We start from the raw sequence: 24,865 nt of genomic DNA, 5'->3' as shown, positions 1-24,865 counted from the left end.
CTAGTCTGGCTTCTATTCTGGTTGTGCTACTGAAATTCTTTTTATTTTTATTGTGGTTTAAGTGAAAGTTTACAAATCAAGTCAATCTCTCGTACAAAAATTTATATACACCTTGCTGCATACTCCTCCTAATTGCTTTCCCCGTAATGAGACAGCACACTCCTTCCAACCACTCTCTATTTTCGTGTCCATTTGGCCAGTGTCCATTTGGCCAGCTTCTGAGCCCCTTAGCCCTCTCATCTCCCCTCCAGACAGGAGATGCCAACATAGTCTCATGTGTCTACTTGATCCAAGAAGCTCACTCTTCAGCAGTATAATTTTCTATCCCATAGTGTAGTCAAATCCCTGTCTGAAGAGTTGGCTTTGGGAATGTTTCATGTCTTGGGCTAACAGAAGGCCTGGGGACCAAGACTTCTGGCGTCCTTCTAGTCTCAGACCATTAAGTCTGTTCTTTTCACGAGAATTTGGGGTCTGCATCCCACTGATCTCCTGCTCCCTCAGGGGTTCTCTGTTGTATTCCTTATTGGGACAGTCATCGGTTATAGCTGGGCATCATCTAGTTCTTCTGGTCTCAGGCTGATGTAGTAGTCTCCAGTTTATGTGGCCTTTTCTGTCTCTTGGGCTCATAATTACCTTATGTCTTTGGTAGTCTTCATTCTCCTTTGCTTCAGGTGGGCTGAGACCCATTGATGCATCCTAGATGGCCACTTGCTAGTGTTTAAGACCCCAGAAGCCACTCTCCAAGGTGGGATGCAGAATATTTTCTTAATAGATTTTATTAATGCCAATTGAATTAGATGTTCCCTGAAACCATGGTCTCTAAACCTCCCCCCACGCTACACTGGCCTTCGAAGTGTTCAGTTTATTCAGGAAACTTCTTTGCTTTTAGTTTAGTCCAGTTGTGCTGACCTCACCTGTGTTGTGTTGTCTTTCCCTTCACCTAAAATAATTCTTAAATTAGTGAAAACCCCTCTTCCTCCCTCCTTCCCTCGTCCCTCTTGTAACCATCAAAGAATGTTTTCTTCTCTGTTTCAACTGTTTCTCCAGTTATTATAATAGTGGTCTTATATAATATTTGTTCTTTTGCAACTGATTTCACTCAGCATACTGCCTTCCAGATTCCTCCATGTTATGAAGTGTTTCACGGATTCATCATTGTTGTTTATCTATGTACAGTATTCCACTGTGTAAATATACCATAATTTATTTATCCATTCATCTGTTGATGGGCACCTTGGTTGCTTCCATTTTTTGCTGTTATAAACAGTGCTGCAGTGAATGTGGGTGTGGATATATTCCAAGGAGCAGGATTGCTAGATCATATGGTAATTCTATTTCTAGTTCTAGTTTTTTAAGGAAGTGCCAAATTGATTTCCAAGGTGGTTGTACCATTTTACTTTTCCAACAGCAGTGTATAAGTGTTCCAGTCTCTCCACAGCCTCTCCAACGTTTATTATTTTGTGTTTTTTGGAATAATGCCAGCCTTGTTGGTGTGAGATGGAATCTTGTTGTAGTTTTGATTTGTATTTCTCTAATGGCTAATGATCGTGAGCACTTCCTCATGTATCTGTTAGCTACCTGAATGTCTTCTTTAGTGAAGTGCCTGTTCATATCCTTTGCCTATTTTTTAATTGGGTTATTTGTCTTTTTGTAGTTGAGTTTTTGCAGTATCATGTAGATTTTAGAGATCAGACCCTGATCAGAAATGTCATAGCTAAAAACTTTTTCCCAGTCTGTAGGTAGTCTTTTTACTCTTTTGGTGAAGTCTTTGGATGAGCCTAAGTGTTTGTTTTTTAGGAGCTCCCAGTTATCTAGTTTCTGTTCTGGATCATTAGTAATGTTTTGTATACTGTTCATGCCATGTATTAGGGCTCCTAACATTGTCCCTATTTTGTCTTCCATGATCTTTATTGTTTTAGATTTTATACTTAGGTCTTTGATCCATTTTGAGTTAGTTTTTGTACATGGTGTGAGGTATGGGTCTTGTTTCATTTTTTTGCAGATTGATATCCAGTTATGTCAGCACCATTTGTTAAAGAGACTGTCTTTTCCCCAGTTAATTGACTTTGGGCCTTTGTCAAATATCAGCTGCTTATATGTAGATGGATTTATGTCTGGATTCTCAGTTCTGTTCCATTGGTCTATGTATCTGTTGCTGCACCAGTACCAGGCTGTTTTGACTACTGTGACGGTATAATAAGTTCTAAAATCAGGTGGAGTAAGGCCTCTCGCTTTGTTCTTCTTTTTCAGTAATGCTTTCCTTACCGGGGCTACTTTCCCCTCCATACAAAGTTAGTGATTTGTTTCTCCATCTCATTAAAAGATGTCATTGGAATATGAATCGGAATTGCGTTGTATCTATATACTGCTTTTGGTAGAATAGACATTTTTACAATGTTAAATCTTCCTATCCACGAGCAAGGTATGTTTTTCCACTTATGTAGTTCTCTTTTGGTTTCTTGCAGTAGTGTGTTGTGGTTTTCTTTGTATAGGTCATTTACATCTCCGGTAAGACTTATTCCTAAGTATTTTATCTTCTTGGGGGCTACTGTAAATGGTATTGTTTTGGTGATTTCCTCCTCGATGTTCTTTTTGGTGGTGTAGAGGAATCCAACTGATTTTGTGCTACTGAAATTCTTGTCAGGGTCACCAGCAGTCTTCCTGCTGTCAAATCCATCGTTCACTTCTCTGTCCCCATTTTATTCATCTTTCAATAGCATTCAGCACAACTGACCATCGCTTCCTATGTGGCATCTCTGATACCACATTGTCTTGATTTTTTTTTTGCTTCACTGGTGACTAAGTCAACTCGACGGCACTGGGTTGGGTCACTTAGTCTTCTTTATTAGCTCTTTCCTTCTACTTTATTTTATCCTCTAAATATCTAACTGGGTATTTTCCTTATTAACATTTTCCTTAAATTATTTTACTGGTCCTTTGCTTGGAGATGATTTATACATTGATGATCTCCTACTTGAAATTCCATTGCAGACCTCCCCTGAGCTTTGGACTTGCATGACTATAGTTAGGTCTTGGCAGAAAACAGATGGCGCACAGTAAAATGTTTAACTGAAAATAATTTAACAAAAGGGCTCTTTCAACATCATGGGCAAATGTTAAGCAGGGAATGTTAAGAAGCCTAGGGATTAGCAACAGCAGAAAACTTATGTACCCCCGTAGGCCTAGGCAAGGGGAAGAAATGATGTTGCCAGAGCCTGGCTGAGATGAGAGCCAGAACTATGGGAGGGAACCCTCTCATTGTAGAGGGATGCAGCCACTGCCAGAACCACCTCAAAACACAGGGGGAGCGGGAAATACCACACTCTTTCTGCCTGCCCTCTGATTTTTGTTGGTGCCTCCTATTGGCTGAATTCAGTGGGAAGACAGAGGGCAAGTGATCCAGAGTGATACAGTCTGGTCAGCTGCCCAGGCATAGAAGAAGGCAGAAGACGACAGAGAAAGGATCTAGGAGTGGGTGGAGATGGCAAGTAGAGGCTATCCAGCTGCCTCACCTGTCTTATAAGCATCTTACACAAGTCTGAACATAACATATCAAAAGAAATTTTTATTTTCCGTTACTAACCTGTTTCTCCCCTAGTCTTCCTTGTCTCAGGAATTGGTACCTATTTGCTTGAATTAAAACCTGGGAGGCATTCACGATCCCTTCATTTGCTTCATCCTTTGTAATGAAACTATCAGAAAGTCCTAGCAGATCTGTCTCCAAAATACATCTTTCCATCTCTGCTGCCACCACCCTCACACAAGCAGCCATCATTTCTCTCCAGGACAATTGCGGATGCCTCCTCAGTGTCCCCTCCTTTCACTCTTCCCTCCCAACAATCACTTAATTGTACCAGCATATGAGTGCTCTTTTTACAGTTTCAACCAGTGCCTATCATTCCCCTGCTTAAATGCCTTTGCTGGTTTTTCACTGCTGTTAAAATTTATAAGGCCATATATGATCTGCCTACCTTTCCATTCTCATATTATACCACTCTTTTCTTCCTTTCTTCTTGGTTCAGCACAGCCTCCTTTGTGTTTCTTAAACACATCAAGCTTTTTCCCATTTCAGAGCCTTTGCACTAGACATTCTCTCTGCTTGGAATGATCGCCTGGATTTTTCTGATTGTTTAGGTCTCAGAGTTTCCTGATCACCCTGTCTTAATTCCCCCATCCTGGTTCTCCATCACATGAGAACTTACAGCGCTTGTCACAACCTTTTTTATGTATTTACTTATTTAGCGCCTTCCACTCATACTTGTCTACCATGTAAGCTTATGGGGAGAAAGGGGCTGCTTATTTTATACTGCTCTACCGCACACATTGTAGCATGCATAGATGTTTGGTGAATGACAGAATGAGGAACCGGAGGAATTACTTGTCTAAATGCAGGAGCTTTAAAATTGCAGACTATGTGAGTGTCATCTATATCTGCTTTTCATATAAAAAGCATAGGCCAGAACCATGCAGTTAGCGAATTGTGGCTTCCTATGCCAAAGTTGAGTCTCAGTGCAAGTCAGAGGATTTCAGACAAAATGTATTTTTAGGCTTGAAAACCAGATGATTCTCTCTGCTTGACAGGTGAGATGTTTATCTCAACTTCTGATCTGGAGAGAGTTGTAGGACACCTAACTACTCTTCACTAGGTGTTAGTACACAACCTTCTACTCATCTCCTCCCCTTGGCAGTGTACATATTAGAGATACCTACATCAGATGCCTCAATATCAAATACTATACCTTTCTCCTAGAGTTGGAAAATACCTTAATTGCTATTCTTCCCCAGCTCTTTTTCTTGACCTTTTTTTCCCGCCTATATATAAAGATTTTGAAAGAGAGGGATGTTCTTCTTTGCCGAATAGTCACATTTTCAGTTAGTTGTAATATTAACAACTTAAATTTATTTAACACTTACCTATATACTAAGTTCTTGAGGTATGTCATTGAACTTTCATGCAACTCCATGCAATACATGAGTTCATTGCCCTATTTTATAGACTCAGCGGAATTAAGTAACTTACCCAAGATCATACAGTAGGAAGTGTCATAATTGGGATTCAAACCTAAATTTGGCTGACTTAAAGCCTATTCCCTGTCCTCTAGGACCTTCTCTCAAGAATTAACTCTGTTCAGTCCAGGAGGCCCAAGGTGACATGGTCATTGATATCTAGACCATAACTGTTGGTACGCATGACCTTTGCCACTATTACCTTAGGGGCTGTTGACCCCTATGTAAGATCATTGTTCTGGCATGGCACCTTTTCCTTAATTAAGTACTTCTTTCCAGCTTAGCTCTAAATGCGATAGAGTAAGGACCAGAGAAAGGCAAGTGCTCATTTGTCTTTCTCTGTTCCTCTTCTTAAAATAAATATCCTCTCCACTCTGAATCCTGAAGTGAGCCAGATCCCGGAGATGGCCACCCCAGCTTATTGCATGATTCCAAAGTTCACAGTTTTCTCATTGTACAGTATTTAATCATTTTGTCATGGTGATTATAAATCAGTTTCACTAATTTCTTTAAATACTATGTGTGAAAATACGTATTTTTGGAGATACTTAATTCACCAAATATTTATTTTCAATATTCCAAACTAGTTAGGTAAAATATCAGTGATGCTAATTAAGTGATTTAAGTGATTAAATTGTTGATTTATGAAACTCAATCTGTATAAAATGTATGTAATCTGTTTTATGTCTTTTTTTCCCTTAGGCTGATTATTTGCAGCCCAAGTTGTTGGGCATTTTGGCATTTTTTAACATGCAGCTACTGAGCTCCAGTGTTGGCATTGAGGATAAGAAAATGGTAGGTAGTGAGAGTAGAGTTCCAAAGTGCTAGGAGAGAATTCATATAGAATATGCAAAACACGTGATTTCTGCCTCTAAGCTACGTACACTCAAAGATAAGAAATAAATGTATGACATTCCTTATCTCTGAACAACTTGTATAAGCTTTTTGGGAATCCAGAAGGAGAAATTGTGTCACTTATACTTCTTTTGTTTACAAGGGACAGAAAACTCAACCCAAGCTGCTTAAAGGAATGTGTTAGCTCTTTAACTACAAGTGTTGCAAGGATAATATACCTTTGGGTATAACTTGCTTTCAGACTCAAACAGTCTGTTCACAATCAACTTTTTGACCCAGATTCCCCTGGATTGGCTCCCTACTTAAGTACCACGTGATGGCCCAACAGCTTCAGGCTTACATCATCACAATATCTAGCCCAGTGGAAGGAAGAAACCAGCTTTCTTCCTGATAAATCAGACGTAATTGAATCTTATTGGACCCAGTTGGTCTGATGTGGGTCACAGCCAAGAGTGCTTTTGAATACCAAAAATGTTAGGTTTTCTGAAGTAAGGCAATCTCAGTATTTGTCACCTTAAAATGTCTTTATCACAGTGAAGCCTCGTTATGACTGCTGTAACAGTTGGTCACTACTGGGTATAGATTGGAAACCCTGGTGGTGTAATGGCTAAGAGCTATGGTTGCTAACCAAAAGGTTGGCATTTGGAATCTACCAGGTGCTCCTTGGAAATCATATGGGGCTGTTGGCACAGGTTTGAGTCTGTGTTCCATGTACGTTTTGTTTTCTGGGTATATAAGCTGTCAGTTACTTGTTTGTTTTACTAAATTCAAGCCATCTTGAGTTTATACCATTGCGACAAAAATTTCCTTAACTCTTGATGGGAATCTCCATTGACTTCAAAGTTGTTTTTCAAAGCTCTTATATTCAAGAGTTTTAAATTCAGTTCAGTTTCTTTAAGTGCTCTGTAGCAGTTTGGGATGCATATGACAAAATTAAACAATAGGTATTATATCCTTAATGAATTCGAAAATTACTGTTCTAGAGGACTGCCAGGACAAAAATAACAACTTACCTTCAAGGGACCCCACCCACCAAAAAAAAAAAATCCACACTAAACTTGTATTTTTCAAATTTGTAATTTCCACATAAGAAGTTGGACAAAATGAACTGGCCAACATTCATACCTCTTGTGTTGCTAGAGAATACACGCCACCCTGACGTTAGGGTGGGAAGCACTTGTCCTTAGGTCTCATTGGCTCCTGCCAGCTTGTTTAAAGGCTCTCTTTTAAAGCTCTACTTACTTCACAGGCTTTGAACAGTTTGATGTCGTTGATGAAGTTGATGGGGCCCAAACATGTCAGCTCCGTGAGGGTGAAGATGATGACCACTCTGAGAACTGGCCTTCGATTCAAGGACGATTTTCCTGAGCTGTGCTGCAGGTGAATGCTTGCCTGACTTCCTTAAAGTTTGTACCTTTCCCGGCAGCACTAACTTCAATTCTCGCCTCTTTGTGGGACATTGAGCTCAAACTGAAATGAAGTGGAAAGGCTATTTGTATTGAAAAGGAAGTGTGTTTAATTTTTTCCAAACTTTTAAAATCTATCCATTTCTACCTTTTTGTTGTTAATTCAAGTATTTTAAATAAAATCCCAGGATAATATTTTACTCATAAATACTTCAACTGTAGCTCATGGATAAGGGCATTTTAAAAATATAACCATCATGAATAGGAATTCCTTAATATCATCTAAAATTCAGTCTATATTCAAATTTCCCCATTGTCCAAAAGATGTTGGTTTATTGCAATCAGAATGCAAACGAGGTCCACATAACACATTTGGCTACTTGACCCCTCTTACAAGTATCTCTTATAAACAGCTTACTGCTAAAGTCCCCAGGCCCACACCCATTTTACTTCTTTGGGGCCATTGAGTTTTTGGCATGTAGGATTTGGCTGATGGCTGATGTAATTTGTTCCTCTATCTCTTCCTTCCTCTCTCCCCCAGTTTTTCCTCCTCCTTCCTGTTTTTTCCTATAAATTGGTAGTTACAACTAGATGCTTGATTATATTTAGGTTCAATTTATTATGAAAAAATACTTCATAGCTGGTGCTTTGTGCTTCTCTTGCATCACAACATGAGCCGTGTAATACCTGGTTGTCCTACTTTTAGTAATGCTAGGATTCATTGGTAGGTTTAATATCAACTTGAATTCCTCCATTATAAAGTTCCCCATTAATCCTTTTTCATGTTAACATTAATTAATGATCATTGCCTAGGTCCCTTATTTCACTATAGGTGATAAAATGGAAGTTTTCTGATTTTATTATTCCTTCTGCATTTATTAGGGGGAATTCACCTTAAGACAAAACATAACTTCTCATTAAAAGTTTGATTACCCTGAAACAGAGTTCACATAGGAAAAACAATTCATACAGGATAAACCCAAACCAAACCCACTGCTGTCGAGTTGATTCCAACTCACAGCAACCCTGTAGGACAGAGTAGACCTACTTTGTAGGGTTTCCGAGGCTGTAGATCTTCGTAGAAGCAGACTGCCACATCTGTCTCCCACAGAGCAGCTGGTGGGCTTAAACCACTGAGTGCTTAACCACTGCACCACCAGGGCTCCTTTCATACAGGGCAGGCAGGATAAATACTTGAATCTTTCCCTTTATCAATTTTCAGAATATGGAATTGGTGTCTTAGGAACCTCCAGTGAATTTTTCTCTTTTTTTAGTGTCATTTTGATCACATGGATTTTTATAAATTTGATTAATTTTAATCTGTTAAAATCACTATTATTTTTTGATGATGAAATTGTTCCATCCTAGGCCAGTTTAGGGGGCAGTGGTGGTTCAGTTGTAGAATTCTCCCTTTCTATTCAGGAGATCCTGGTTCAATTCCCAGCCAGTACACCTCATGAACTGCCACCACCTGTCTGTCAGTGGAGACTTGCACATTCCAATGATGCTGAACAGGCTTCAGTGAAGCTTCCAGACTAAGACACACCAGGAAGGAAGGCGTGGCGATCTACTTCTTAAGGTCAGTGAGAACCCTGTGAGTTACAATGGTCCGATCCATAACTGATCACAGGGATGGCAGTGTTTCCTTCTGTTGTGTGTGGAGTTACCACTTGACGGCACCTATCAACAGCAACAACAGTGATTTACAATCACTCATGTTAAGAGCTCGGCTGCTAACCAAAAAGTCAGGTTTAGTTTGTTTTTGTTACATTATCTATTTACCTATTATTGTTGTTAGTTGCCATCGAGTCGATTCCAACTCATGGCGACCCCATATGTGCAGAGTAGAACTGTTCCACAGGGTTTTCAAGGCTGTGACCCTTCAGAAGCAGATCTCCAGGCCTGTTTTCCAAGGAGGCTCTGGTTGGGTTCAAACCACCAACCTCTTGGCTAGTAGTCGAGTGCTTAATCATTTGTGCTACCCGGGGGCTCATCTACCTACCTATCTATATAACCTACCTATATGTATGTGTGTGTGTGTGTGTTTGTACATATATATATATACACACACACACATATATGATCTAAAAATGGCTATTTCAATATTACTGCTAACAATAAGACTATTGAATGCAGTTTTAGCCTTTTTGGATGTTCTTTTTATCCTTAGAATATATCATGTTAGAGACGTATAGTCAGAATAATATGTTTTAAAGTCAGGTGAAATAATTTTTTTCTGTATAGATACGCCACCAACTTAATAAGTCACTTATTAACTCATTTGTTTCCATTTAACGCTTCAGGGCTTGCTTTTTCTATTTTTCTATTTACTTTAAAAATCATGTACAATATTCATATAGTTCCAAATTCAAATCTGTGTGACGGGCTACATTCAGAGAAATCTACCTTCTCTTCCTGACTCACAAATATCTATTTCTATTAATTTATATATATATTTGCTTCTTAAGGGGCCCTGATGGCACAGTGGTTAAGAGCTACAGCTGCTTATCAAAAGGTTGGCAGTTTGAATCCACCAGCTGCTCCTTGGAAACCCTGTGGGACAATTCTCCTCTATCCTATAGGGTCCTTTGAGTTGGCAGCAGGTTTTTATAAATTTGATTAATTTTAATCCATTAAAATCACTGTTCTTTTTTGATGATGAAATTGCTCCATCCTAGGCCATCGCTGTGATCAGTTATGGATCGGACCATTGTAACCCACAGGGTTTTCACTGACTTTACGAAGTAGATTGCCACGCCTTCCTTCCCGGTTCATCTTAGTCTGAAAGCGTCACGGAAGCCTGTTCAGCAGGTTTGAGTTGTTGGGTGGTGGCGCAGTGGTTAAGTGTTTACCTGCTAACCAAAAGCTTGGCATTTTGAATCCACTAATTGCTCCTTGGAAACCCTAGGGGGCAGTTCTGCTCCATCCTACAGGATCACCCCGAGTTAATCGACTCGAAGGCAGTGGGTTTGATTTTAGTTTTCCTTTTTAAGACTGTAAACCAATACACACATACTCATACATACATATACAGCTATTCATATTAACCTCCCAAAATGTAGTGTACCATAAACTGTTTTCACCTTGCTTTTTTGACTTAATATTTGCTGGATTTCACTCTATTTGAAAATGTACTGATGATCTTCATTCCTTTTTTTATATTATCCATGTAATCTATTGTTAGAATGTATCATTTTTTTAGCTAAAGTGTTACTGATGGACCTTTACAAATAATAAAAATAATATGACTATTAATTTTTATTTATTTTTTCACGTAGAGCTTGGGACTGCTTTGTTCGTTGCCTGGATCATGCTTATCTAGGCTCCCTTCTCAGTCATGTCATCGTAGCTTTGTTACCTCTCATACACGTCCAGCCTAAAGAAACTGCAGCTATATTCCACTACCTCATCATCGAAAACAGGTATTGTAACAAAAATTAATACAGATAGCAGCTTTTTAAAGGCCTATTTTTATGTCTCAAGGTTTATTGTTGGTAATATGCACCGTTTCCCGTTCCCTTGAATGTATAGTTCATCAGTGAACAAAAATAATTGACGTGCTTTAAATCAGTTTCAGTTTTGGCATTGCTTCAATTATAATTATATCTGATTAATTAGTAGGTCAGCAGTTCAGTTATTCAATTATTGTCATCAGTTCTGAAATGGGTTAGGCTGAGTTTACCTTGTCACAGTTAAAAGTCAGTTGAATAGAATGAAAAAGATTAAGAAGGTTACTTACCTGCTTTCTGCAGTTTACCTCGGTTGAAACCCATATTACTTTATTGCATTTACCTTTTAACCAGTCTTTCTTCCTTTAAACTTTTATCTCGTTTCTTCATAGTGTTGCTAGAATACCCTTTTAAAACTACCCCTTTACCTGTATCATTCCAGTAGACTGGGACATTCTGTGGTTCTCCACTTTATAACTGGTGAATTCCAAGTGGCTTAGCTTAGCAGTCAAAGCTTTCCAAAACCTGGCCACGTCTTATTTTTTGGAATTCTTTCCCCTGATTTTATAACACAGGCCTTAGGCTATAGCCAGTCTGGACTGCTATTACCAAAACACGAAGTATACCTTTACAATTTTTTTTTTTTAACTCAGCCTGCTTTTTAGGCCGGAATGTTCTCCTATATATTTTCTTTTCCGTTCTTTCGCTTACTGTTTGTATATCATAGTTCCTTGGATTCTGAAAAGTGAAGGTTTAAGTTCTACTTATTTATTTACCTGTATGCCGCTCCCGTTAATCGAGTTCGGTGATTGTCCAGTCAGGGAGAAGGCACTGAAAGAAGGGTTAATATGCTTTTATTCAACGAAAATAAAGATATTTTTATTTTTGATATTTTGTATTTACAAAACCACATAATGACTGATCTAGATCACTTTTCAAGTGCTAATTTGGGTTATAATTGCAAATACAGTCATTTTTTCTTATTATAGAGGAATCATTTCTCTATTTTTTTTTCATATCATAAAAAAAATCCTCTCACTCAGGCTAGATAGAAGACCTTAAGCTCCATGAGTGAAGGAATTATTGTTGCATCCTCAGTGTCTAGCACCAAACACCAAAACCCACTGCCGTCGACTCAGTGCTTAGCAAATAATAGCATGTAGTAGTTACTTAATACGTATTTGTGTATGAGTTAATGAAGGCTAAGCTTTAAAAGTATTCATACTTAGACTCAGAACGATTTTGCAGTCAACCTGGACTCAATTGGGTAATTCTTCTGCCTGTTTTGCCAATGGTCCCTGATAGGTAATTTGGGTTGGGTATCTCCCTCTTTCTGTGTAGTCACAGAGCTTCTCTCTCTCTCTACATGGCCATACTTCTTACATAGTGACTCAGGGCTCTCGAGAGCACAAATCCGGAAGCTGCCAAGTCTGTTTAAGGCTCAGACCCCAATCTGGCACAGTGTCTCTTCTAGCACATTATGTCTGTTAAAAGCAAGTCACACACCCAGCCAAGATTGAAGAGGAAGGGACTATATATGGGTGTGTGTACTGAGAAGCATGGTTTTTTTGAAGGCCACAAGTGTAACCAACTACCACAGAATGATTTTCTTAGATTTTGTTATTTGCATTAGTTTAGCTGAACATCCTAGAGATAGTTAAGAAGAATTCTTTGCATGTCAGTAATCAGCTAGCCCTTGTGTGAATTAAATTGGCCTCAGTTTCAGTCTCTACTTTACATTTTTAGAATTCGTATTATTTGTAAATTTTTTTTTTTCAAATAACTATTAGGGATGCTGTGCAAGACTTTCTTCATGAAATATATTTTTTACCTGATCATCCAGAACTAGAAACAATAAAGGCAGTTCTCCAGGAATACAGAAAGGTATTTAATTTTTAATTTGTGGTTTAGGAGTTCATGGATGTGAAATTGTTCTCAAGTCCTAAAACACTGAATAGAGATTCTTTGGAGTCATACCTGGGGATAATATTTTGCTGGTTAATTCCTGGTGACTAGATAATCCTATAATAAATCCATGACTTTTGGAGGGAAGTTTTAGCTTTTAGTTTACTGATGTAATCGCATTAGAACAGAAAGTCAAGAATAGAATTCTTGTACCTTTGCTACCCAGGTCAACATGTCCTTCCTTGCACTTCCCAAAAGAAGAGGCTACCACAGCTACGCTGCCCTGTGCAAAGAAGGGACCACTGTGGGAGGATTCGGGTTCCATGGTGCTCTTAACTGTGGCGTGCACATCTCAGATCTGACTCTAGGAGAGGAATGATCTGTAGTTCCAGCACCTTTAAGTACAGTGGCCTCTCTGAAATTATAAAAGTATTAATAAGGATTCCATTAGCACATTGTGGCAGACAGTGTGATACCTAACCTTGGGTCATAGTAGCAAAGGTATTGACTACAGAGCCGAAGATTGGTCTGAAGACTTTATTTCTTCCCTTATTTGGTAAATCATTATAGTCCTAAGAAAGTAAGTAATAAAAGTAAGGAGTGAATTATTTGCCTAATCCATAGACTTCATTCAAGGCTTTTATGTAGCCCTTTGTAAGTTAAGAGAAACTTGTACTTCTGATCAAGATTCATTTGTTTTAGGTAAGTGAATTCTTATTTAGTGGGTGTAAAATGTTTCAGTCATTTGAAAGATTTTAGAACAGAATCTTTTTCTCAGATAATTACCAAAAATGACATATACTGTATGAAGGAAGGGATAGAAGTTTTATTATTTTTTAAAATGTCTTGTACTTGGGGTATAGTTTAACTACTCAAGGCCTTCAGAAATGGTTTTCAAAGTGGTTAATAATTAATAAGGTACCTTTCTATGCTATTTGCGTAGGAGACTTCTGAGAGCACCAACCTTCAAACAACTCTTCAGCTGTCCATGAAAGCAATTCAGCATGAAAATGTGGATGTTCGCATTCATGCTCTTACCAGCTTGAAGGAAACCTTGTATAAAAATCAGGTATAGTAAGATGATACATTTAAAAAAGCATCAATAGGGAAGAAAGGTTGAAAGGTTTAAAGAAAAGGGTGGCAAATTGGGATTCTCATTCGGGATTTAGTAGATTCAGTGAAATGTGATTTTTTTTTTTTTACTTAGCTTGTCACATCTGACTAAGAACGAGTAATCTGCGAGATGGCCTTTGAGGCTGAACACTAGGGGCTTATAGAGTGCTTTTGGAAGGGTCACGATTTGGTGGTTATGTTTTAGGTTATTACGTCTTCCTTAAGTAAAAGTGTATGTGTTTGTATAGCAGCAGTTAGTCCTTTGCTTATATAAGTAAATATCTGTCTTATGAAATGTCAGTAATTTTACCATTTTGACTGGATTAACACTCTTCATTAGTTTTTGTGAAGCTAAAATTTTAAGTTTAGTCTTTCAAGGCACCAGTGAACTTTTTTCTGTCCCTTGGCAGTGTCATGTAGCTTATCCCTAACCTTGATGACAGTGAAAACTGGTATTTAAAACATCAGATGACTAGGAGGCCCTGGGTCCCAAGACTACTAACTGAAAGGTTGGCAGTTAGAATCCACCCAGAGGTGCTTCAGAAAAAAGGCCTGAGGATCTACTTTTGAAAGATCAGAGCCATTGAAAACCCTTGGGAGCGCAGTTCTGCTCTGAAATGAGGTTGTCCTGAGTTAGAATCGACTTGGTGGCAACTGGTATAAATCTATAAACTGGAAAAAATTTAAGTAAGTTATTCATTTTTGTGTATCAAGAACCCATATGATAAGATATGAGAGCCTAAAACCCTCATGAATTAGTGGATCACAGAGTTGGGTTGTGTTTATTCTGATACTAGAAGCAAGCATATACTTAAAACAGAGATACATGATAGCAGTGAGAACATGGCTTCTAGGTCACTAAGCTTGTATAAACCAGTGTAGGGCAGCAGCCAGTGTTGGAATGGCCCTCCCAGATGAGAGGAGCCTTTAATCTCCTCACACTTAGGTTTTTTGCCCTTCTAACTATGGAGTGGAAACCCTGGTGGTGTAGTGGTTAAGTGCTACGGCTGCTAACCAAAGGGTTGGCAGTTTGAATCCGCCAGGTGCTCCTTGGAAACTCTATGGGGCAGTTCTACTCTGTCCTGTAGGGTAGCTGTGTGTCAGAATTGACTCGACGGCACTGGGTTTGGTTTGGTTAACTATGGAGTCTACATAATCAATTCCTGCCCTACATTACATTGAAACTACCGTGTGCTTGTCCCTTGCTGGGCTTCAGGCAATTTAAAGGCTCTCTGATTTTTTAATTTAATGTAGCACGTTACAAATAACCAAGGGGCTCTCCTCTTGGCATAGAGGTTTTCTAGTCTAGGTTATTTCCAAGCTGATGGCCTGGTTATGGTCTAAAGTAAGAAAACTTTGTATTGATCATTACCTCCTAGGTGTAAATGACTAAGTCTGAGAACTCAAGGAGATTTCCACGACTGCCCCACTGTTGCCACCTGTGTCACAAAAGATGAATCACATCTGGTGATTCCCTGACAAGCCTTCCTTCACTGTAAAGCCCCAATGCTAATAGGCTAACTAGTCACAGAATGAAGGGCAGTGTAGTAACAGGAGTCGTGAAGGTTAGATTGAGTAGTCTGATTAAGATGTAATGGCCATGCATTGTTACAGAATTGTTTTTAAGTGAGGATTAGTTTAGTTTAGCATCTATATCCAGCTGGATAAATTTACTGTAGGCTGGTAAGAGAAAAACTAAAGGGAAGGAGCTTGGAGAAGCCATATGAAAACAAAAACCAAACTCAGTTGCTGTTGAGTTGATTTCGAATCATAGTGACCCTGTATGACAGAGTAGAACTGCCCCATAGGGTTTCCAGGGAGCAGCTGCTGGATTCGAACTGTCGACCTTTTGGTTAGCAGCTGAGCTCTTAACCACTGCACCACTAGGGCTCCTGGAGAAGCCATGGAGAGATAAAAGAAGGGCAAGAATCCAGAGATACATATCTTCACAATTATATTGCAGGAAATAGCACTCAAAACATCTGTGAATACCCAGATGAGTTCTTTCCCAGCTGTGGCAAGAAGATAACATCAAAGGTGAAGGTAGTTCAGTGAAGCTCTAGGATTTCGTTGTGGTTAGTTGCTGTTGAGTTGACTCTGGCCCGTGTACAACAGAATGAAACTTTGCCTGGTCCTGCACCACCTTCATGATCGATGGTATGCTTGAGTCCATTTTTGTGGCCACTGTGCATTTTGAGTGCCTTCTAATGTAAGGAAAAGGAGGTCTGGTGGTGTAGGCTCATATCTGGAAGGTCAGCAGTTCGAACCCACCAGCTACTCCATAGGAGAAAAATGTGGCAGTCTGGTTCCCTGAAGATTTACAGCCTTGGAAACCCTATGAGGCAGTTCTACTCTGTCCTGTAGGGTCTCTGTGAGTCAGAATTGACTCGATGGCCGTGGGTTTTCTAATCTAAGGGGTGCATCTTCTGGGACTATATCAGACAATATTCTGTTGTAATCCATAGGGTTTTTTGTTTTTGATCCATAGGGCTTTCATTGGCTAATTTTTGGAAGGAAATTGCCAGGCCTTTCTTCCTGGTTTTTCTTAGCATAGAAGTTCTGCTAACATCTGTCTACCACAGGTAACCCTACTGGTATTTGAAATACTGGTAACATAGCTTCAAGCATCATAGCAACATGCAAACCGAAAGTACAACAAACTGACAGACAGGTGGTGGAACCTGTAGAAAGGTACTGTACAAAAGAACTCTCTGTGAGGATGAAAACGTTTTATATTGGCATTGTCCAGTGGTAGCCAGTATCCCACATGTATCTTTTCTGAGTACTTGAAATGTATGACTAAGGTGTTTAATTTTTCGTTTTGTTTAATTTAATTTTAAATAGGTACATGTGTGTGGATAAAAAACCAAAAAACAAAGAAACAAAAAAACCTGTTGTCGTCAAGTCAGTTCTGACTCAAAGCGACCCTATGAGACAGAGTAGAACTGCCCCGTAGGGTTTCCAGGGAGCGGCTGGTGGATTCTAAGTGCCGACTTTTACCACTGCGCCACCAGGGCTCCTACATGTGGACAGTGGCTATCACATTGAACAGCACAGTTTAAGAGATGGCTGAACTTGCAGGAATATCAGAGCATGAGACTAGCGTAAGACAACAGAATTAGAGGTCAAACTAAGAGTCCATGTTTGCAAGTTAAGAAAATGAACCCATTGAAAATAAAGCTGCTAGAGGCTTCTGTGTTGTCCTAGATAATGGTGGATGCTTAAATCTGAGTCTCTACATATCAAAAAAATTATACAAAGCAACTAGGAGAACAGAGAAAACCACACATGACTCACACATTCAGCATAACCATGAGACAGAGAATACTATGAACTTCAAATTACCTGTAAGTAGCAGAGTTATCTCTGAAGTGCACATCACAAGCCTGTGTTGAGAGTAGTTAGAATTTGAAAAGACTGTACAAAAAAGAAGAAAGTAGATTGGAGAAACTCAGGGTGGTAGAACAAAGATAAAATCACCAACAGAATGAGAAAGTTTGAAGCTACGTGCAGCAATACTGAAAAGAGGTCCAAGATGTGGCATATCAGAACACTAGTTGCAGGGAAGGGGCTTGAAAGTTTGCAGAACCCAAGGTGACAGTCTCAGAAAATCATTGCTTCTGAGAAGGAGGAAAACAGAAACAGGCACTCTTTAGAGAGTTAGTAGGAAAGGGAAAAAAAGTAAGAATGAGAATTTTAAGGGTCCTGCAGAAATAAATGCTCTACAAAATCAAAGATGTGCCAAATCCTCCCCCACCTACCTAGTTGAGGAAAATGTACCAGTTTGTAGAAGTTACATATAAACTTGATTTGTGATCATTTTTAATATTTTCTTTCTACTTCTGTTCCAGGAAAAACTGATAAAATATGCAACTGATAGTGAAACAGTAGAACCTGTTATCTCACAGTTGGTGACAGTGCTTTTGAAAGGTTGCCAAGATGCCAACTCTCAAGCTCGACTGCTCTGTGGAGAATGTTTAGGGGAGTTGGGGGCAATAGATCCAGGTCGACTAGACTTCTCAACAACTGAAACCCAAGGAAAAGATTTTACATTTGTGGTAAGTAATGACAACTTGGAATGTCAAGAGGAGTTCTCTGCCCTTTGCAGGTTTTCTATTTCATTTACAAAGAACTATTCAGATTATCTTTAATCATAACTTGATCTCAAACATACAATGCAGGTAACTTCTGAGTCCGTTTTTTAATACTATTGTAAGACTTTTGGCCCAAAGTACTAAAATTTGAACCCAATTTTTTTGTGTTCTTTTAAATAAAGCTTCTCATTCTAATTATGGGAAATATTTAAAGCCTAACTAATCATTTAGCTATTATTACTACTTAAACACTATTATTAGTGTTTTCATGGGAAACTAGTTTCACAGGGTTTTCTGATAGTGCGTATATAAATAAAATTCTTTGGTCAAATGAGTTTGGAAAATCCGTATCAAACAAAATTAAACAGAACTTTTAATGTATCAGTGTACATTGTGACCCTCCAAAAAGGGGATATGTTAAAATTATTTCTTGGAGTCTCTCAAATGACCAGAGTTTTACAGAATGCAATTTAAGAAATGCTGTGTTTATGATTTTCTTTTTAAGAGTCAGAAAACAAACAAGGCAAAATGTCAGCACTATGCAAAAGTTGAATAAGTTCAATACACTTTAGAAATAGCCTTTTTTACAAGCCTTAGATTTTGACTTCTTAACTACATATGGTATTTTAGCCTTGGCATCAAACTTAGTTTGAACCTCACTATCTTAGTTACCTAGTGTTACCATAATAAAAACACCACAAGGTCGGTAGCTTTAAAGAACAGACATTTATTTTCCCACAGTTCTGGAGGCCAAAAGTCCAAGCCAGGGTCTTGGCCATTGTCTCTTCCTTCTATAGGCCTCTCACCTAGTTTCTGGTAATTGCTGGTAATCCATGGTCTGGCTTTGCTTGTAGGGGAGTCTTCACATGTTCCCTTCCCCTTGTGTCTCTGTGTCTATTCTGCTTTCTTTATAAGACACCACTCAGAAGTGCTTAGGTTTAGGACCTCATTGACATAACAAAAGAAAATCCCTTTCTTTCAGAGGGTCATATTTACAGGTATAGGGATTAGGACGTCCACATTTCTTTTTGGGGGATGCAATTCAATCTGTAATGCTCACTGGTCTTTTGTAAGTTAAATTCACTTTAAAACCCATATGAACGGTACACACAGCTTAAGGAAATTTATACCAATCAACTTTGCATTTTTTTCTTGTTTTTATTGAGACTGGAGTAGAAGATTTAGGCTTTGCCTATGGATTATTGATGGAGCTAACAAGAGCTTACCTGGCGTATGCAGATAACAGTCGGGCTCAAGATTCAGCTGCTTATGCCATTCAGGTAAGAGAGTATTTAGTCATTACTGGCTTTATATTATTAGACCCTGGTAAGAAAGTTGAGAATTCTGCACTTAAGCCAAACCAAACCAGTTGCCATTGAATCAATTTGATTCAGATTCCTGGCAACCCCATGTGTTTCAGACTAGAACTGTGCTGCATAGGGTCTTATGTGTATATATGTGTGTGTATGTGTTTGTGTGTGTTTTTACTCTTTATCTATAGGGCTTTTTAATGGCTGTGATTCTTTGGAAATAGTTTGCCAGGCCTTTCTTTTGAGGTACCTCTGGGTGGGTTAGAACCACCAATTTTGGTTCGAACCAAGCGATTAACTTTTTTTTTTTTTTTTACCACTCAAGGACTCCAAATTCTATACTTGGAGAATGCATATTTTTTGACAATCACTTTTATTATGAAAGTAATATGAGCCTGTGATAAGAATTGCAGAGAGAATGGAAGTGTATACTTGCAACAGGTTATTATAGATATATTTAAATATTTTCTATGTATATGTAAGTATATGTTTTCTCCACTGAAGAATGAGATCATATTGTTTATTATGTTTTGTAAATTGATTTTCTTTTGTGCTTAATAGCCTACATTGGGTAGTTTTCCATGTCAGTACATATATCTCTTTTTTCAACCACTGCATAATATTCAATGATATGAATGTACTGTAATGAATTTATTTAAGACATTTAGGTTGTGTTTAATGTTTTGCTTTGAAAAAAATGTTTCAGAGAACATACACATATATTTTCAGCAAATTAAGTGACTATATCAACAGTAGAAATATCTAGAAATTTAATTCTGTCTCAGCAAGTGTAGTGTTTACATTTGGTAGATTTTATTTTAAAAAGTTCACCACCTTATAGTCCCTTGATAACCCTGCCTATTAACAAATTTTTAAATCTTTGCCAGTCAAGAAAATAAAAACTGGTTTTGTTCCATTTTAATTTGCATTTCATTTAATTATATATATATATTTTTGGTGAGTTTTCCCTATATGACTTTTGCCCATTTTTCTCTTGATGTTGGTCTATTTTTTATTGCTATGCAAGACCTATTTGGATATGATAGAAATTAGCTTTGTCTGTCTTAGGTGTACTAAATATTTTTTCCAGTTTGACTTTCTTTCCCTTTTTCATGGTTTTTTTCTTTTTTTATTAAATGTTTTTGTGTTTTGTTGAATATTTGGTCTAGAATTCACGGCGAGAGGCCTGGGCTAGAGATATAAATTTTGAGGCTTTCACTATAAAGATGGGATTTAAAAACTTGAGTCTGGATGAAAGGATCAAGGGTGAAAGTATAGGTAAAAATGGTCCAGTAATTGAGCCCTGGAGACTGCAACATGAGGCAAAAGAGGAAGGAACGAGCAAGGAAATTGAGAAGGAGCTGCCAATATGATATTCTGGAAGCCATGTAATGAAAATATTTCAAGAAGTATGGAGTGATCAATCGTATTAAGTGCTGATCGTAGGTGTAATAATCTGAGGATTGAGAATTGACTGTTGGCTGTAGTAACATAGAGGTCATTGGTGGTTTTGACAAGAGCTTTTCAGTGAAGTGTAGAAAGCCTTATTAAAGGAAAAGAGGAGTTAGAGCAATTGCAGGCAACTCTTGAGGAGTATTGCTATCAAGGAGAGCAGAAGAAAGATACAGTAGCTGGGAAGGAAAGGGGTAAAGATGGGAAAAATAACAGCACGCTTATATGTTGCTGGGAACAATTCAGCATAGAGGACAAAAGTGATAATACAGGAAGACTACTGATGTAATAATAGTATTTTTGAATAGGCAGAAGGGTGTGGGATATAGTGCACAAGTGGAGGGGTTGGTTTACTTAAAAACAAGGACAATTCATCTGTTGTACCAGGAGAGAAAGCATAGCATATGGGGACTGGTATCACTAGTCTGGGTAGATATAAGCGGTGGGAATTATAGAGGTCTCTTCTGATTGCTTCTGTTTTTTTTTTTTTTTTGGTGAAATAGGAAGCAAGGTCAACAGCTCTGAGTGTCTTAGTTTTTAAAATTTTCTTTGGTGAAAATATACATAGCAAAACTCTCTCCCATTCCACAGTTTCAAGACATAATGAACAGTGACATTGATTAAGTTCTTCACATTGGGTCACCATTCTCGTTATTTCTGTTCTAGTTGTTTAACTTAATCTCCCTGCCTCTAAACCTTCTAGTTTATGCTTTAAAATAGCTGTTTACCCTTTGATTTTATATAAAACCCAGTATATACATTTTTTTTTTTAAGGAGTGTAATACGAGTGACAATGACAATCTTTACTCTCGGGCTAAACTGTTACTTAGTTTAAAGGTGACTACAGGGGATAGTTTCAATTGACGATGGAAGAGCAACTCAGAGTCATAGTCTCTGGGGCTCCTCCAGGCTCAGTGGGTCCGGTCAGTCCAGATTCTTTAAGAATCTAAAGTTCTGTTCCACATTTTTGTCCTTTTTTATCAGGATTTCTCTATTATGCTCCTGATCATAACGTTCAGTAGAGTTAGCTGGTCACCATCTAGTTCTGGTCTCCTAGTGGAGGAGGCAGCGGTTCATGCAGACAATTTGTCCTATAGTCCACTTCTTTCTTTGATTCTTGGGTTTCCTTCTTTCTCTTTTGTTCCACACAAATAAAGACCAATAGTTGTATCTTAAAAAATAAAAAAAATAAAAATAGATAGCCTCTTAAAAGCTTTTAAGACCCCTGACACTGAGAGGTTGAATATTATCTGTAAGAACTAGATTATACAGTTGACTGAATTGTCCCATGAGACCACTGCCCTGAGCCCCCAAACCAAGAGAACTAATCCCATGAGGTAGATGGTTATGTCTAATTAATATCAGCATCTGTAGCCCCCCCCCACCCCCGAAAGCAATTACCACAAACCTAGTGGCTTAAAACAACACAAATGTATTACCTTACATTTCTGTAGGTCAGAAATTTGGCACGAGTCTTACTAGGCTAGAACCAAGGTGTCGCCATGCTGTGTTCTTTTTTAGGAGAGGGGGATAATTTGTTTACTTGTTGATTTGAATTGTTGACTGAATTTAGTTCCTTATAGCACTGGAACTGACTTCCCCATTTTCTTACTGCCTGTAAACTGAGGGCTGTTCTCAGCTTCTTGAGGTTGCCACATTCCTTGGCTCATGACTGCCTTCCTCCATCTCCAAAGCAATGGAGGATTGAGTCCTTTTCATGTCACATCTCTCTGACCTTTTTCTTCTATCTCATCTCTCTGATCTACTAAGAAAAAGTTCTTCACTTGTAAGTACTCATGTGATTAGTTTGAGTCCAACCAGATAATCCAGGATAATCTGCTCATTTTGTAAAGTAGTTGTTGTTAGGTGCCATCGAGTCAGTTCCTACTCATAGTGATCCTATGACCTACAGAACAAAACACTACTGGGCCCTGCTCTATTCTCAGAATTGTTGCTATGTTTGAGCCCCTTGTTGTAGCCACTGTGTCAGTCTATCTCCTTGAGAGTCTTCCTCTTTTTGGCTGACCTTCTTCTTTACTAAGCATGATGTCCTTCTCCAGGGATTGGTCCATCCTGATAACAAGTCTAAAATACATGAGATCAAGTCTCACCATCCTCACTTCTAAGGAGCATTCTGGCTGTACTTCTTCCAAGACAGATTTGTTCGTTCTCCTGGCAGTCCATTGTGTGTTCAGTATTCTTCACCAACACCATAATGTAAAGACATCAATTCTTTTTTTTAATTGTACTTTAGATGAAGGTTTGTAGAACAAACCAGTTTCACATCAAACAGTACACGCATTGTTCTATGACATTGGTTAACAACCGCATGACATGCCAACACTCTCCCTTCTAAACCCTGGGTTCCCTATTATTAGCTTTCCTGTTCCCTCCTGCCTTCCAGTCCCTGCCCCAGGGCTGGTGAGCCCCTTCAGCCTCATTTTGTTCCATGGGCCTGTTCAATCTTTGGCTGAAGGCTGAACCTCAGGAGTGACCTCATTACTGAGCTGAAAGGGTGTCAGAGGCTATACTCTCAGGGTTTCTCGAGTCTCTATCAGGCCAGGAAGTCTGGTCTTTCTTTTTGAGTTAGAATTTTATTCTGCATTTTTCTCCAGCTCTGTCCGGGACCTGATATTGTGATCCCTGTCAGAGCAGTCAGTGGTGGTAGCCGGGAACCATCTTCATTGTGCTGGACTCAGTCTGGTGGAGGCTGTAGTAGAGGTGGTCCATTAGTGCTTTGGACTAATCTTTCCCTTATATCTTTAGTTTTCTTCATTCTTCCTTGTTCTTGAAGGGGTGAGACAAATGGAGTATCCTAGATGTCCGCTCAAAGGCTTTTAAGACCCCAGATGCTACTTACCAGAGTAGAACATAGAACATATTCTTTATGAACTGTGTTATGCCTACTGAACTAGATATTCCTCGTGATCATGGTCCCCAGAGCCCTCAGCCCAGCATTTTGGTCCTTCAGGGAGTTTGGTTGTGTCTATGGAGCTACCATGACCTCGGCTTATATGGGTTGTGCTGGCTTCCCCAGTATTGTATGCTGTCTTACGCTTCATGAAAGTTTCCGCTTATCTATTGTCTATTAAGTGTTTTTCCATCCCCATCTCTGCCCTTCCTTGTAACCATCAAAGATTATTTCTTTTTAAATGTAAACCTTTTCGTGAGTATTTACAGTAGTGGTCTCATACAATATTTGTCCTTCTGTGATTGACTTATTTCACTCAGCATAATGCCCTCCAGATTCCTCCATGTTATGAGATGCTTCACAGATTCATCGTTGTCCTTTATTATTGTGTAATACTCCATTGTGTGTATGTACCATAGTTTGTTTATCCATTCATCTCTTGATGGCCATCTAGGTTGTTTCCATCTTTTTGGTGTTGTGAACAGTGCTGCAGTGAACATGGGTGTATATATGTCTGTCCATGTGACGACTCTTATTTCTCTAGGATATATGTCTAGGAGTGGGATTGCTGGCTCATATGGTATTTCTATTTCTAGTTTTCTAAGGAAGCGCCAGATGGTTTTTCAAAATGGTTGTATCATTCTGCATTCCCACCAGCAGTGCATAAGAGTTCCGATTCCCCCACAGCCTCTCCAACATTTGTTATTTCCTGTTTTGTTGATTTGTGCCAGTAATGCTGGGGTGAGATTATATCTCGTTGTGGTTTTGATTTGCATTTCTTCAATGCCTAGAGATTGTGAGCATTTCCTCATGTGTCTCTTGGATGCTTGAATGTCGTCTTTGGTGAAGTGTCTGTTTCCTTTGCCTATTTTTTAATTGGATTATTTGTCTTTCTGTTGTAGAGGTGTTGGATTTTCTTGTAGATTTTATAGATTAGACCTTTGTCGGATTTGTAATAGCCAAAAATTTTTTCCCAGTCTGCAGGTTCTGTTTTTACGTTTTTGGTGAAGTCTTTTGATTAGCATAAGTGTTTAATTTTTAGAAGATCCAAATTATGTAGCTTATTGTGCGTTGTTGGTTGTGGTTTGTATTTAGTTAATGCTGTGTGTTAGGGCCTCTAGTGTTGATCCTATTTTTTCATCTATGAACTTCATGGTTTTTGGCTTTATATTTAGGTATTTTATCCATTTTGAGTTAGTTTTTGTATATGGCATGAGGTATGGGTCCTGTTTCATTTTTTTGCAGATGGACATCCAGTTTTGCCAGCACCATTTGCTAAAAAGAATGTCTTCTTGTTGTTAGGAAGGGAATGATGCTCTTTCTAAGTTTCTACGTCCTAGGTAGACGTCAGAGGTTCTGGTAG

The 24,865-nt window shown here is 38.7% G+C and overlaps 1 protein-coding gene across 8 annotated transcripts in view; it reads left to right on the top strand.

Moving 5' to 3' along the window:
* The window catches only part of ATR (ATR serine/threonine kinase), a 99,852-nt gene that overhangs the window by 23,330 nt on the left and 51,657 nt on the right, over positions 1–24,865 (top strand). For all 8 annotated transcript variants that reach the window (XR_010319141.1, XR_002787273.2, XM_023555461.2 and 5 more), the window contains 7 exons: positions 5,710–5,802; positions 7,112–7,242; positions 10,547–10,690; positions 12,508–12,601; positions 13,566–13,691; positions 17,587–17,793; positions 18,996–19,109. Coding sequence is in view for 6 of the 8 variants with exons in the window: in XM_023555461.2 (XP_023411229.1) it covers positions 5,710–5,802; positions 7,112–7,242; positions 10,547–10,690; positions 12,508–12,601; positions 13,566–13,691; positions 17,587–17,793; positions 18,996–19,109 (909 nt within the window). In the remaining 2 variants the exon portion in view is untranslated. The remainder of the gene's footprint in view (positions 1–5,709; positions 5,803–7,111; positions 7,243–10,546; positions 10,691–12,507; positions 12,602–13,565; positions 13,692–17,586; positions 17,794–18,995; positions 19,110–24,865) is intronic.

Source organism: Loxodonta africana, chromosome 23, assembly GCF_030014295.1.
Source record: "Loxodonta africana isolate mLoxAfr1 chromosome 23, mLoxAfr1.hap2, whole genome shotgun sequence".
NCBI classification, from domain to species: domain Eukaryota; kingdom Metazoa; phylum Chordata; class Mammalia; order Proboscidea; family Elephantidae; genus Loxodonta; species Loxodonta africana.
Note: the sequence above shows the minus strand (reverse complement) of the source record. Positions and strands in the feature narration are given on the sequence as shown.